Source organism: Hypanus sabinus, chromosome 16 (genome assembly GCF_030144855.1).
Source record: "Hypanus sabinus isolate sHypSab1 chromosome 16, sHypSab1.hap1, whole genome shotgun sequence".
Taxonomy (NCBI): domain Eukaryota; kingdom Metazoa; phylum Chordata; class Chondrichthyes; order Myliobatiformes; family Dasyatidae; genus Hypanus; species Hypanus sabinus.
In genome coordinates this window covers 19755298-19771290 of record NC_082721.1, presented here as the reverse complement: position 1 = coordinate 19771290, position 15993 = coordinate 19755298, and the positions used below count along the sequence as shown (strand labels likewise).

Genomic DNA, 15993 nt, shown 5'->3' with positions numbered 1-15993 from the left:
ACATCCACCTGAGGAAAAATAGTCTTTTCTTTTAATGAAGTGCAGACGGCTGAAATGATCTGCAGGTCACTGTGAACAAGCTGAGCGGAACAAAGTGAGTCAGACTTTCGTGGTCGGACAGACACTTGAGCGAGGACAATTTGAAGGGCTCTGGAGAAAGAGTATGAGGGTTGGATCAGCAGAAATGTTCTGAGGCTGCAGACTGAGTGGTCTATTGCTGTGTAATAACAGTGCCACGATTTTGCCCTGCACGTACAACCCAGCAGCGTGGGCACCTGCCCCAACATGGTGAACCACAAGTGAATGTCTGTAGCGCAAGGTACAAGCAAAGTTGAAACAAAAGTTAAATGGTGCAAGGGAGGGGCACAGATGGAAGAGTCAGAGGTCAGAAATTTATGGTTAAGTGAAAGGCAACACAATACGTATTACTCCCAACTAAATACCTTTTCAGTTTGCATAACTATTCATAAAATATACAGTAATGCAATTGAGATTTGTTATCTCCTCCACTCTCTGTACCAAGGAATCATTAACTGCACAACTTCCTTAAACTTATCAGCCTCCGCAATCAATGCAGAGGGGAGCTACCAGTAGATTGTTTGGAATAAGGCAAAGGTCACTCTGGGCAAGGACAGCAGATTACCTTCCCTCTATGCAGTCGATGATCCTACTGGGTTTTTTATCCTATCTGGTAATTTGAAGGACATTATTATAAGAACAGACTCTCTGTTTCTGACTTATTTGATTAACTGAATATAATGCTCGTATGACTGTGGACGGATTTGAGCTCCTGTCTCTGGACTGGTGTTGGGTAGTTAATCCAGTAAGTCACTGTTTTACTGCAATCACTATGTACAGCACTGTAGCATAAAACTCAAATTTTAAAGACGGTTAGAGAAAGGGAGACTGGGAAAAGTCAGGGGAAAATTAACAACCAGAACTGCACAGTCCTTTATAAGTAGGTTCTCAAGTGAGCACAACTTTGCTTCAAGTAAATGCAGGTTTAAACGTTTCAATGACTTGTGGGAACTGGTTAAATATATTTATAATTTTAAGAGGCCTTGTAGTTAATCCCATCCCGTGACCTATAGTAGGCATTGAAGATGAAGTATTCCAGCTGAGGAATTTTGTCCCCTCCCCAACTTTTTTTTTTATCATTCAACTGTCAAATCAGAGCAAAAACTGCATGCTCTCTCAAGGTGAAATGACACCAGTGTGACTCCCAGTTTTAGAAGTACTGTTCATGAGCTCAGAGGATTAGAAAGGGTACACACTTCAGTGACTGACATCTCCCATAACCCCCCACCTTGCAAGGCCCCTGAGTCCTTTCACACACCCTGACAGCAGTTTCCTTATGAATGAGGGATTATACCCATTCAAGATGGACCCTTCCCAAGAACGCCGGAGAAACTGCCATTGTCTGCTCATGAAAGAGAAAGCAACAGAGTGAGACACACTGGACGAACATAGTGGGAAGTTACTGAAGGAAGAAAAAGAAACTACAAGAGAAAAGTGATGAATCCTGGTTTGCGGACATCATTTAGTCAGCTTGAAAGCAGCCGGTGAAACTGGGTATCCCGAGCTGAACGGTACCTGCACTTCCTAACTCCGTCACCACCACCTGCCCTTAAACCCCAGCCGTGCAGAAGAGACTTACAACCAGTACGTGATGTTCGGATTAGGTGGAGTGAATCGGAATGGAGCACTGAGCCTTTATACTCTGCTATCAGGGAATTTAGCTAGTTTGCCGGACTCTGAACTTCTGCGAGAATTTCTGAATCAGCTGAGACGTTTCTTCCAACACTCTAATGAAAGGGGCTGACCATGTAAGTGTGAATCAGCCAGAATCAAATATTCCGTATCGCTTCAGTTTGGAGCAGAAAAATTAGACAAATCAAGCAAAGAGGAATTGTTTATCTATGAAGTACTTCAAACATAAAAGTAACATTCTTTAGTATTATATAGTGCCTTTCGCAATCTCAAGGACACCATATATTATTACAATTAGTGACTGACCCTCGTTGGCACCGCAGAGAAGGGTGTACAGTTCAATAATTCAAAGGCCAAATCTTACATAGAAAAGGCTGGGTGCAGATTGCAAAATGCATCACGACCAGAGAAGGTGACGAGCAAGCAAGGTTTATTGCACAGGCTAAGGCTCTTGAAGCAATGAGAAGCCCAATGGCGCTAAAAGGCCCGTTTTCCTCACGTCACGGAACAGTGAGCAAACAATGGATTTCCAGCAAACACCTGCACTTAAAAATTTAAATCTTTTAAATGCAGATGCTGGAAATCTGAAACAAAAACAGAAAAGGTTGGAGTGCTCAGCAGGTCGGGCAACACTCGTAGGAAGAGATATGGGGTGGGGTGGGGGCAGTTAACATTTCAGGCCACAGATGCTTTGTCAGAGCAGGTACAATAGTGTGCAGCTTCTGAAATGAGCGCTGCGGCCCAGAGAGGAACAAGTCCACATCCTCCAGCAACAGACTATAAATGCAGAATACTTACTAATTTAGGGACCAACAACGGAAGCAAAGCAGTGAGAGAAAAAAAACACCTTCTAAATGCGCCTCAGAAATCCAAAATGATTCTCTCAAACGTTTCAGAGAAAGAAGCCTTCTGTACTCTACCCGTTTTAAGGGTCAGATTCAAGGTCAGACCTGCAGTGCAAGACTTCACCCTTTAAAGCATCTTCTTACCCCTACATCATCTCCATCTCAACCATGTGTAGCAAATGACAGCGTAAATTAAAAGTATTGCCCACATCCCCAGAACAATTTTAAGTAAAACGCTGCGATTTCAAAGGTAAGCTCTTAAACTGTGTGGAGCCATACGACTCCACAGCAAGATGATTATAAACCACTGCAACCTTTACAGGGTTTGGCCTGGGTCTGGTAAAAGTAGGTGATAAAATGGTAGAAGAGGGATAAAGCCCTAATCAGGGGCATCAAGGGGTGACCCAGTGACTCTGAGAGGATAGTGAGTTTTCAGGAGTGCTTAAATTTTTTTTATTATGCAGTATTAGTAACTTGATGTGGTCTAATCCATCTTTAATTAGAGATTGAATGCATTTTTCCTGGAGGATATAAGTTACTTTGTCACAAGGTTGTCAGTAGTGGGGGCAGGGAGGGGAAAAGAGATATCCACAGCGCTTCTTCCGCACCTTCTCCCATTTCTAACATCTCGGATATGTGCAGCATTGTCTCTACACTGGGCAAAAGCAGTGCATTTTAAAATTCACTATGTTTCCTTCTGTGGCCTACGAATATTTTTCACCTTTGGCAGGACATCTAATGTCCTTCCTTTCCCCCCATTCTCCCACACTCCACACCCATGACTCCATGAACAGCTTTCTCTGCTGCGGTCAGGAGGTGATAGGTTTGAGTCAAAAACAGAGCACAGGTTTCCTGTGACTTCCTGTGCCGTACCAAGGGAGAAATGCACTGATAGGAATAGCATCTGCTGGAGAGGGGCACTGAAGCCCGGTGCAGCCAATGCTAAGGCCCTGTGGGGACTGACCACAGTATAGGTTCCTTCTACTACCAAATGTGGAAGGCCAGGGGTCTGGTAGGGTAGCCTCTCAAACAAAGATAGGGGTATCACCCCTAGGATGGCAATGGTGTTTTTTTCTCTTTCTTTTACATTATATAATGTACTTAACAAGAATTTAGAGGTTTTTGTTTGCACTGTTTTTGCCTTCGGGAATAAAGATAATACTAGAAACAAAAAAATTAAATAATTTCTCAAGCCACAGGAGTATGATGAAGCATACTTAATCTGTTGGTACCGATACATAGCAAAGAATAAAATCACACAGGTCAACATGCTTAATTCGTTAATTTGGACCTACTGCTATCACCATCTCCTAATACTACAGTTAAACAGCTCAAAATGTTCTCTTCCAAATCAATCCCAAGCGTGGAAGGCAAAACTCATAGTTCTCTTGCTGAATATTATGAACTAGAAAAAAAACATATGCTACAATTTCACATTATTGAAATCCCCACTGGAAAATGGATTGAAAGAAGAGGAATTGTTCATTTCTTAATTATCAGTAGGTGAACACAATTTGAAAAGGTATGAAAAGCTAACATGAGGTTTAAATTATGTACTGTGGTTATAGAGAGCAACCTCTCACCAACACTCTAGTGATAGCACCTCACAAGCTGCCAATCTCTACAATCTAATAGGTCAAGGTCAATCGATATACGGGAACATCACCATCCAAATGTTACCCCTCCAAATCACACACTATCTGACACGAAATGTCCTTTCATTGCCATTGTGTTAAATTCCTGGTACTACCTCCCCAAATGCACAGTGGGTACCTGCAACAGGAGAACGAAAAAGATTCAGGAGGATGGTTCACTAATACCTTCTCAAAAGGTACTTGGGGACAGACAATGAATACTGACTCCTCCTGGAAACGTGTAAAACACAGATCAAAATTTTGCTTATCCAAAAGTCCAGCAGTTTCTGGAACAACTAAAGTCATTTGCTCTCGGGAGCCTCGTAATATGTGTTCACTCTTAGTCATCTCCTTTGTAAACTCAGCCAGCTCCATCACAGGCGCTAAGCTCCCCACATTCTTCAAAAGGAGATGCCTCAGAAAGGCGGCGTTAATCATTAAGGATCCATACTACCCAGGATGTGCCCCCTTCTCATCACTGCCATCAGAGATGAGCTACAGGAGCCTGAAGACACCCTCTCAACACCTCAGGAACAGCTTCTTCCTCTCCACTAAACAATGAACCCAGGAAACCTACCTCACTATTTCCTGCACTACTTATTTTATATATTTCTTATCATAGTTTAGAGTATGTTTTATGTACTTCACTGTACTGGGGGGCACAAAACAACAAATTCTGTGACAAATGTCAGCAATGATAAACCCGATTCTGATACCAGGGTGGGCCACGAGTAAATAGCCTCGAACTACAAGACGGACCAATAGCACTGTTCACCCCCTATCCAGCCCCCGCTCCGTCCAGCTTTATTTCCTCCTCCCAATGGAGCAGTAAATGGTGCTAGCATTTTTCAGCTACGTGCTCCAAAGCAGGAGGTAAAAGAACAGTGCATTCAGACAGACATGAATACACACATTTGACAGTCTGTACCACAACTAAAAAGCTTCAGAATAAAACTGACTGATAACTGCAAAATACAGTATTGATCCATTACCCTACACCAGTGGAATAAACTTTACCTGACAGCCAATGACAACTATATGTCCCAATCAGACAGATCGACAGCAGCAATAACCTGTGGGTTGGAGACCTTTGCATTCACAGTATATGATACACAGATGTCCCCCCTTTGTTATAGCCAGTCTATCTGTTGCATCGCTGTAATGATAGCTGGCATGGAGCAATAGAAACCAGGTGCCCTTCCACCTCATGTGTGCCCAGAAGAGAGGATTAATGATATTCAGGAGAGCTCCTTTGTATTCTGTGGAAGGTACAGCTGGCTTACTTTAAAAGTCAGAATGTCTAGAAAACCCTCTGCAGCCATCTTACAGTCTGGTACTAATACACTACAGGAAAACTTGCTCCAAAACTGAGACTGCTTATTGAGTGATCCATTTAACCTGTTGTTGGAAACAGCTTCTGCCCTCCTCCACCCTGCCATTGACAGACAACAAACCAGGATTTGACCCCAAGAGTGTGCAGCCTAGCACGCGCTCTCTGAAAGCTCTCTTATTGGAAGCAGTGATTTAGAGAGAAGGAGATCTTACTCACACATTAAAAGAAAGGTTCTGGATTTATGTAAATGATCTCAAGGCCTCCAGGATGTATTTTAATGTAGTTCAGATCACTTTTCTTCACAAAGGAGAGAGTGGGAAAGTCTTAACTCTCGAAAACACTGAGAGTGGTGGAGTGGGGTTGCACAGGTATACAGCTCAATATTGTTAGCATTGATATCGCGGAGTCAATGGCAATAAAAAATGAAGTTAAGATACAGATGATCCAAATGACCAACAGAACAAGTTTGAGGGCTGTGCTCAGATCCTGCTGGACTGTGCTGTGAAACGCAGTCCCAGCGCACAAATTATCACAGCCTGAAATTTATGAAATTGGCAATCACAACACCCTAACAAAACCCCAGAGAAGACAAAACAACAGATAGAGTGCTCCCATGAACATTTTACACACCCACATTAATCTCTAATGTGCTGCGGAGTGCTGAAGTGTCTGCTAAAATCATCCAGGCCCCTAACACTCGTTCTGCCGACTGTTTAAGTCATTAATTCATCTGTTCGCACTGAGCAGAACAATAACACATCAGCCCCTGCCTCTGCCGCTAATCGAGCATTTCCGCTAGATTCGTTCAAAACAAAAAAAAATTCACTAGAATATTCAACGGAGCCCTGTAGTCCATATGGTAAATCGCCATTGGGTCCAAGATGCCAACAGAGAAACTGTGTCTTTATGCTAATGATTGAAGACTTTTTAATTGGAGGGACCTGTCTTGTTCAAATCAAGATATGACTGTTAAACTTATAGAATTTTATACAGTTCAGAGGTTGAATGACAGATGAGAATTCTACGCTTGGATAAGGTATGCATTTACCTGTAATGAACAATTTGGTACTCATTGGAGCTACAGCATTACACTAACTGAGCTCATCAACTTCCATTTTGATTATATGGCACTGAAGGATATAACTGAGGCAGGAAAATTCCACAGTCATGTTCTTTTCCCGCCCTTTCCTCTGCAAACCACAATTCAGAACATCTTTCCACTATACCCCGATGGGGTTCTATTCCGTAATGTTAAAACCACCGACCAGTCACAGCCAAAAAGGCCGAATTACACGGGATATCGGCTGGTTCGCCGTAAATCTGGCTCGATTCCACTTTCCAGTGAAAAGTGCAAACCAGGCGGGAGTGGTAGAAGCTGCGACAAGATATTTTTTTGCATCACTAGTTCACCGGCACTGACACAGTTATTTCACATCAGTAAAATTAACAAAGACAAGTGTGAAAATTACACACACAGTCCCCCTCACGTGTTAAACTTTCTGCACAGAACACTGACACTGTTGAAGGTGCTGCTTCAATAAGCACACCATGCATCGACAGTCACAGGAAAGGTTCAGAAGCCCCATCACAGCAGGAAGAGGGGGTGGGGGTGGGTTTAACCTTTTTCCAATTACTCCCAATATACATATTTTTATAAATTTTCATTTTAAAATAGTACCTGACCTATTTTATTGCTCAAATAATTTTAACAAATGTGCAATAAATCAGAATATCTCAATCACAGCAACCACTTACATGCATGCAACATCCATAATGTGCTTTAATTGTTTCAAGGTGACTCACTGGAAGGTAGAAATAAAAATGACATTCACAGCAAAGGTGGGCAAAATCATGAACAAAACATAAAAGGGCACAATCAAATTGCAATGTTTAAGGAGCATCTAAAATCAGTATGGAAGATAAAAGAAAAAAAGACAAAAAAAGGTTTGGGGAGAATGTAGCCAAATTATGATGGCAGAACAATTATGATGGCAGAACAATTATGATGGCGGAGCAAAAGCTAAGCAGAGAAATGCAAGAGACCAGATCTAGTGGAGATCTCAGAGGATGATAGGTTTTGAAAAGGTTTGGGAGGTGAAATGAATGATAGAAACGCAATGATGCAAATTTGAAACTGTTGGTTGAAGAGAAATCAATGCAAGTCAGTGCACACGAGGAAGAACAGCACTTAACATGGGTCAGGACACAGGCAGCAGAATCCTGAGTGACGGAAGGAGGCTGATGGGATGACCATTAGACAAGTGAGGGATTAGGTTGCACTGTGGTGGGGCTGACATCGCAGAGGAGGTAGGCAGGTATCTCTGAGGGGAAAGGGGTTTGAATTTTGCCTCAGGGTCGGTCAAATGAGTCACTGGGCTCATGAACAGTCTAGTTCAACCCAAGAGTGTCTAAGGAAGGCAAGTGGAATCACTTGGTGGTGTGTGGGTGAGATCTCATACAAAGGCACCATAAAATTACTCACAAAATATGACCACGATATTTGTGAATCACGAACCTTTCACGCAAGTGAAGTCAGTCTGGTAGAGCACAACGAATGGGTGCAATATCCTTCATTTCCTGAAACAATCATTGTAAAACCAAAAAGGAAATTCCCACTGAGGCACTCAAAATGTAGATAAGCAAGTCCTAGGGGAGCTCTGTGTGGATTGTTTATTTTGATTATACTCCAGATCTTTAAAGATATAGTGTTTGAAGGGGAGGGAACAAAATCTGAACCAACAAGAAGAAAACTGGTTCTAATCGGGAACAGAAATTATTCACAAAAGTCAAAGAAATTTATACCAAGATGAGAGCCATTCTTTTCATCAGGTCTGCACCCAGTCCTGCCCTACATCTTCCTGCTCTCACTCCGTAGTCGTGAAATTTACAGCACTTCAAGCATGAATCTACGTGCTTTTGGATCAATGAAGTGATGATACTACAATTTACTTCACTGATGAAAAAGTGCTTTGGCATGTTCAGATAGGAATGTGAAATGCACTACATAAATGCAAGTATTTCATTAAAATAAAATGGATGCTTCTTTCTCTGTAGCCTGTCAAGTGGTGAATTACAGCCTCTCAACACCTTATAGAAGGAGATATATTATTTGTTCTTCAACTCTCCTCTACTTATGCTACTCTAAATCAAGACTATTGACCTCAATAAAGGAAACAGGTCCTTGCAAATTTCTCTATCCAAACCTCTCGTAATTCTAGGAGTCTTAATTAAATCTATATACAACCTTTATTGCGAAAGATGTGTCAGCAAGACTCTCAAATACATTCTGCATTTGAAAGAATCATTAATGAGCAAGCAAAGTCTGTGTTTCGTGGGCAACATGAGTAATAATAATGGAATGCTTTAGCAATGCCCTTACTACAGTAGTAAACTTCTTGATCCATATTTGTGATTGAAATCAGTTTCTGTTCAAACAGAGGGAGCTGCGATTTTCAATTATTTCAAGCTATAATTCGCAATGGAGTGCAGGACATACTGAGTAAGAGGCATTCACTCTTACTTGGTAAAAGATGGTTAGTTCCTCAGAGATACTGACACCTAGAAACTTGAAATTGCTCACTCTTTCCACTTCTGATCCCTCTATGAGGACTGGTGTGTGTTACCTTGCCTTACCCTTTCTGAAGTCCACAATCAGTTATTTGGTCTTACTGACGTTGTGCAAGGTCACACTTTGTTCTCATTGCTTCCAACGGAGCCTGAAAGCACACACTCAATGACTCGGGTACAGCTTCATCCCCTCTGCCATCTGATTTCTAAATGGACAGTGAATCCATGAACATTACCTCACTACTTTTTATATCTATTTTTTTCACTAATTATTTTATTTAGCTAATATATATATAATTACTGTAATTCAATTTTTTATTATCATGTATTGCATTGTGCTGCTGCTGCAAAGACAAGAAATTTCACAGCATATGCTGGTGATATTAAACCTGATTCTGATTCTTTCTCTCACTCCCTATCTTTCTCTCTCTATCTCTCTCTGTCACACATACACACACACACACCCTCTTTCCCTTTCTCTCTTTCAGAGCAGGTGAATCTAGGATTCTCAGTATGCGGTCGCCTCTAAAATTTTCACCTTCTCATTTTCCCCTCTACTGATAACAGTAAAAAAAAGCTCAGCCTTACAAGGGATTTGGCTACTATCAGAAATATTAAACATTAATAACACTGTATTTGGCAAACAAAAGAATTAATATATTTGAGGCTGTGTCTCTACTCACAGAGAATGAAAAGAAACCTCATAGCGGTTGCCTGCATCTCAACAAGAATCTATTAGCCCTAAAAATGTGGATTCACCAATACAAAAATGGGTCTCAGAGAGTTAATTATGACAGCAGGTTACGGTAAACTTGCCATGTTCTCACAAGAAAACAGGAGATTAATGGGTGTTTAAGCAGGTTCAGTAGCAGACATAAAGAAAAATTATTTCCTCTGCTGGATAAACTCAGAAGAGAAGGGGATAATTGTAAAATAAGAGCCACATCATTCAGGAAAGAAATTAGAAATTTGTCTCTGCACAAAGACTGGAAGAAACCTGTAACTCCTTCTGATAAAGAATGTAACTGTTTTAAATGAAGCATTGGAAACTGGGAAGGAGAGTTCTTTTTACAATTTTGGATATCAAAAGAAAACCGAATCTGAGGTAAAGAACACGTCAACCACTGAGATGAAGCAACCTCAGGACTCGAGCCCTTTTCCTGAGCTCCAGTTAAAATGAATTAACTAATTATTATACAAAATAAATGACAGGTAAAGGAGGCAAGAGTGTGTAAAAGAACTCATACTGTGTTTTAAAACAATTGTTTACAGCATTATCAATAGCCCAAAGTTCTCTGTATATAATACAGAATTATCTAAACTCTCAGCACATGTAAGTTCCCAAGTCAGCTACTTTAAGTGATTAGATCCTTCTTACCTGTGGCCTGAGTATCAAACTGATCTGATATGAGATCCCACTGTAACTCAGTTAAGTGAAGAGACCAGTACATGTTTATTATCATAACTAGGTTAAAATCAGTGTGCTTTTTGAGCTGTCCCACAATACATATGAGGTAGAATGTCTGAGATGCACTGACATGTTTAAAAAGCAATGACTTGCAGTCAGTTGAGTTTCTTGCTTGTCCGACAGCAGAAGTGAAGAGATTTCTGGCCGTCACTCACGAAATTTTAATAAAAATAAAACCAAGGAACCAATGTTCCAACATCTGCTATGTAATCACGCGTCCATACCTGACGAATATATGACTTTCGCAATGTACCTGTTAAAGCCCCCCAGCACGCTGTTAACCATGACAAATAACATTTCAAAAGTACTTGTTAAGGGCCTCTCCAGTGTGATTTCCTCAGAGTGATGTTGAGTGGTCCAGTCTCTTCCATGAAAAATTAGATGTTGTTTCATCTGCCAGAACGCGCCCTCCCCCAACACTGCTTTTAAAAAAAAATAAAAGGACTGCGGCAAAGCTTGCAAAAAAATTTTACTCAATAGTCTTTACAGATAACTGTCCCATTGCTTGGTACCAAGAGTGAAAGCAGAAAAGATAAGTTTTTTAAAAAAATACATAGGATAATTTTGGAATTATAAATGATTCTAATAAAGAATTGATGAGAATAAAGATAACAAGCTGATATTATTTTCACTGGGCTTAGATCTATGTAAATATAGATGGTGATATGCTTATTGAGGTTCACTACCCCACTGCAGAAAGATGTGTACCTGCATGATTTACAGCACGTCTCACTCTTGTACACCCCTGTTCTATGTACAGTAAGAGTGAAAAACCTAAACAACTAAAGCATCAAACTCAGTTTTATGTCAACGAACCTGTTGTTATGGGATCCATGTATAAATTAACCACGTACAGGCAGCTTCATTAAAAACTCCCATTACCACTGTCTGTGAGCAAGGCTATCAATTTTATAGGAACAATTTATTATAATGATGTGTATCACTATGCCGCATCTAGCTCTGTAATTTGCATTGTAAATTCAAATTAGTCCGTGTAACACCGAGAGTTCTACCATTTACTGACTGCCCGACTATTATTAGTGAGACGTATTTGTAATTTGATATTAACATAAATTAGTAGCATATTTATTGATTTTTTTAAATTGCATCATCAGGAACGCGGAGGTTGGATAAATCAGAATGGAGTTAAGATATCAGGCAAAGGGCACTCACAGACGGTGAATGCAATGTCGTATAAGCCCTGAAAATGTAACAGTGGAGTGAGCAACACGTAAAGTGTGAACGCTTCCTTCATTAACTCAGAGCCTGGGCAACGCTTGGCTTCTGTCTTACTTGTCCTTTACCCATCTTTTATAGGAAAAGTTCGATTTTTTTTTCCAAAGAAAATTTGCTGCGCAGTAAATTTTTTTAAAAAGTGAAAATATTCCGCACGGTGAATTCTGCCAAAGAATCACTTTACATCTGCCAAACAACTACTCTTGGAGGAAAAGATCAAAAATGTACAGATGTTGATACGCATATTTTCTCTTTTAAGAGTTCAACCGATGGCCAGTAAATCTGCCCACGACTTGTTGAATGATCAGATGTAACCCGTTAATACTCTGCTCACCCGAGCTGATTTTAAACCCGCCGATTTTGATTTACTGCGTGCTAACAAGACGTTGTCCCATTACCAAATATACCGCATACTCACCGAAGAGAACCGCGCTGCTAAACCGAATCGAGTGCTTAGTTACTGTCGCAATGTTTGGATTTATTTTCCTTTGCTTTTTTAAGGAGGGGATGGAATTGTGTATACGCTGACCGGCTGTGTGGGGAGAGAGACCGACAAACTGAAAAGAAACACGCACGCAAAAGTTTGAGTGTAATGCAGACGCGGAGACCCCTCAAAACTTCCTGAAGACGAGTCAGGTGAGATTGGCTTCACTCCGAGTTTCAGCCTTGTCGCTTAAACTGAGGTGACGGACACAGAGGCAGAGAAAGAGAGAAAACGATTATTTCTCCCCTCGAAGTTCGCGAATCGCACAGAAGTCCTGCTTTTGCAGTGCATTTAAATGCTTGGCAGGTACCGAACACCGCCTATCCTGTTGGAACCCAGATCCCTTCGCCTGGAGTCTAAAACTAATTTCTATGGCTGACTGCTTCGGGTGCAAATGGCGAGTTTGTAATGAACTGAGCAAGATGCCAACTGAACTACTGGGTATGTTCTTTTGTGCAAAGTGTGAATCTGAATGCGGAAAGGAGCACGGTCCATTGTGAGCCCTTGTCCCCGAATTCCAAGAACTATTTCACAGGGATTTTCTTTGCAGGTGTCGTTTCAGATAATGCGGTAAGATCGGACTCTATTCTGAGCAACAGGCTTGATTGCTGAGTTTAGAAATTCCTTGCTGTGTTTATCGACAGGTCCTGGGAAATTTATGGAAAATTGTTTTAAACACCGCACTTATACTTAACCTACACCACCGCTCTAGCACACGGTAAAACACTGGAACTCCGTCACACAAAAAAAGAGAGACCCTTTACTCACCCGTATCGTTCTACTTACAAAAATAAAACATCTTTCTACAAAATTAACCTGTAAGGGCTCCGCGATGCTTGAAAAAAAATCTCAGCGGCTAAACTGCAAACAATGACTTTGAAAGATTGAGCACGCACGCGGTGGGTGTGTGGTTTATTCCCGTTTAACAGATACAGACGGCGGTCCATCCATACTCCCAGCAGAGTTATGGACGGCAGCAAACCGTAGAGTACCGATTTTAAGAAATTGGCATTAAAATATCAATTTAATACGCTAATCTGGGGTAGGGGCTGCTATGTGGTCGGGGAGTTTCTGAGAAAACACGTTATCAGATCGCACAGCACTTTAGGCTCACTGATAACTCTCACCACTCTACCCCAGCATAAGCTCCCAGGAACGAACGCGTGCTCCTGAAGCTTGTCATCTCCAACCACCCCCCCCCCCCCCACACACACACACACACACACACACACACACACACACTCCCATTAAAGCAGGAATGCCGACCAATGGGAGTGGGGATGTGGCAAAAGGGATCGAGAAAGCGGAGAGCACTTAGTAACAAAAGTTTAAACGGAAGAGACAGACACTTCTCCACAATGAATGCCTTTCTGCTCCCCCGCTCCACCCCCCCCCCCCAACCACCACCCCTAACTTCTCAGCTCAACTGGAAGGAAAAAGTTACAAATCTGAAGACAGAGCAAAGATTTTCTATCCTAAAATCATCCATCAGAAGAATCGCCAGATTAGACGAAGAATAAAATTCGCCCTCGTACAGGGATCTTGTCACTGTAATCTCTGTCCAGATCAGCCGCGTTTCGCGTGTCAGTCTCCCCCTTGAGTGCAATATCTCCTTGCAAATGTGTCCTTAAAAATCCTACGCTTCCAGTGAACTGGCTTCATTCCGTGACCGCGCACCTCCAAATGACGGCGTTTTCGCTTCCAAAGGTTACGATAAAGAGAGGTTTCGACGCAATGGCTTTGCAGCGGGTACTCGCTGCCCCCCGTTTCCAAGGTGAGATCAGAGCGATCCCTAAGTTTTGCGAGTGCCTATGTAGAAGCGAACGAAGGCGCAGACCTTGAGGGGGACTTGCTTCCAAATCAGTTTCAGACATCTGAAATTAACAGGTCTATAAATCTGGGCGCGTGTGCATCAAGAACTATATGTATATGTCTCTTTTTTTTAAAGCAAGGAGCAATTTATCATTGCAAGGGCACTGCATAAATAAAGACAACTCGCTCTGAAAGATTTGGGAGAGCAGAATGCAAACGGTGCAAAATTACAATTCGGTAGGAAACGGTGCTCAATTGATCTGTGAATCAGTGTACAAGAATCTTGAGGAATGGATGGTGCAGTTCTTTCTGAAGCATGCATACCGGAATACAAACGCTCCCCGTTCCACCCCTCTGATGTGCAAATTGCCTTACCTGGGATTGGTGCTATTCCAGTACACGGCGTAGCGGTCAGCAACTACTTTCCCAGAATCTTCCGTCCAAACACAAACCCAAAGGGCCAGGAAGAGCAGCACAGCCACCTCCACGTTCATCATCGCCGTCCACCGAGCTCACACACACAACTCTTGCAAATCAAAGCCTCGAGCCGCCGCCTCCATACGGTGCCTGAACCACAACTTTCAACAGGAGCAGCTTTTTTTTTAAGAGTGAATCCAACCCCTACTACACTTGCGCAACCTACCCTACTGACGAGAGGGGGCGGTGCAGCGCAAGCGAGGAGGGAAATTATGAATGAAGGCGTCTTCAGCCAGTCGCCGGGCACTTGCCTCCGGGGCCCCGCAGTCATACCCAATCAGTAATCGGAGAGGGCAGGGTTTGGCCCTGTTGGGGCCGGACCGCTCCATTGAGCGACAGCAGGCGAGGAAGTCGGTTGCCAATGGGAGAAGGTCTTGGCCGATGATGTCACAATGGGAGCTGGTTTAATGGTATCAATAAAAGCGCCCGAGCCGCCAGTTGTTACATTACCTCCAATAACGTTCTGCTTGCGACTGTGAGCATACTTTTAAGTATAATTTTCGTAGTCTGTGATTATCATGTAGAGGCAATTAACAGAAATCGCAGACAGTTTTTAAAAAAAAATTAATGATACCCCAAAGCTGCAAACATATTAGTTTGCCTTTTTTTTAAATTCCAAAGACCTTTCGAGCACTCGAAACAAATTAGTGTTTCATATTTAAATACTCATGACTTTATATTAACTTGAAACCGATTCCCTCCCCAAGTCAGCTGTTCGTGGGATTGTGTTTTCAGCTTTTTTTTTGGGTCAGGATAATTGTGCACGAATCCTTACAGGGGAATTATCTTTCTACATGTTTCCGAAGCAGCGCCTCTCTAAGGGGAGAACACATACATTTACAACAGCGCACAAGCGACAGTGGGGGAATCAACCATGGGATGGCTTTCTTCACACATGAATTGCTGAATAATGTGAAAGATGTCTAAAAAAAAAGGAATACGAGATGTGAATACGTCTTAATTCATTTATAGAATACATATTAAGAATACAATTTTGGAAATAAAACGGCGCTGTATTAAAAAGAAGAGAACCCTGTACTTTTTATTCTGTAGTGGCTAATTACCACTCTCTCTTAGACACAAGCAGTTATTAAGCAGCTCAGAGCAAAAGTGAACGTAAAGCTTCGGCTGTCGACTACTCCACTGCTTATCCTGCCAGCTTCTCACCTTGCACCTGCCAATAGATTTTTTTTAAAAAGCCCCCTCTGCTGCCGGTAGCTCACCTCACACTCCGACTCACTCATTATTCCTGTGCACGGCTTCCAGTCTGGCAGTGTCTTTATTCGCATCCAAACAGCTCTCTCACCATCACCCCGAACACCTTTCGAAATTTCTCTTCTCCTTTCGTTCCGGCTACTTAAACCTGCCAGATTATTTCACTCTACCATCGGAGGCTGGTGTCAAAGACCCGCTTTCCTAAATATCTT

The 15993-nt window shown here is 42.0% G+C and overlaps 1 protein-coding gene across 2 annotated transcripts in view; it reads right to left on the bottom strand.

Moving 5' to 3' along the window:
- Window positions 1-14746, bottom strand: part of LOC132406051 (ephrin-A5-like) — a 428645-nt gene extending 413899 nt beyond the window's left edge. Inside the window, exon 1 of one of the 2 annotated variants that reach the window (XM_059991231.1) lies at window positions 14465-14746. In XM_059991231.1, the coding sequence (XP_059847214.1) occupies window positions 14465-14586 (122 nt within the window). In that variant the 5' untranslated portion in view covers window positions 14587-14746. The remainder of the gene's footprint in view (window positions 1-14464) is intronic. The other variant, XM_059991232.1, reaches the window with a different exon arrangement.
- Window positions 14747-15993: the final 1247 nt, after the last annotated feature.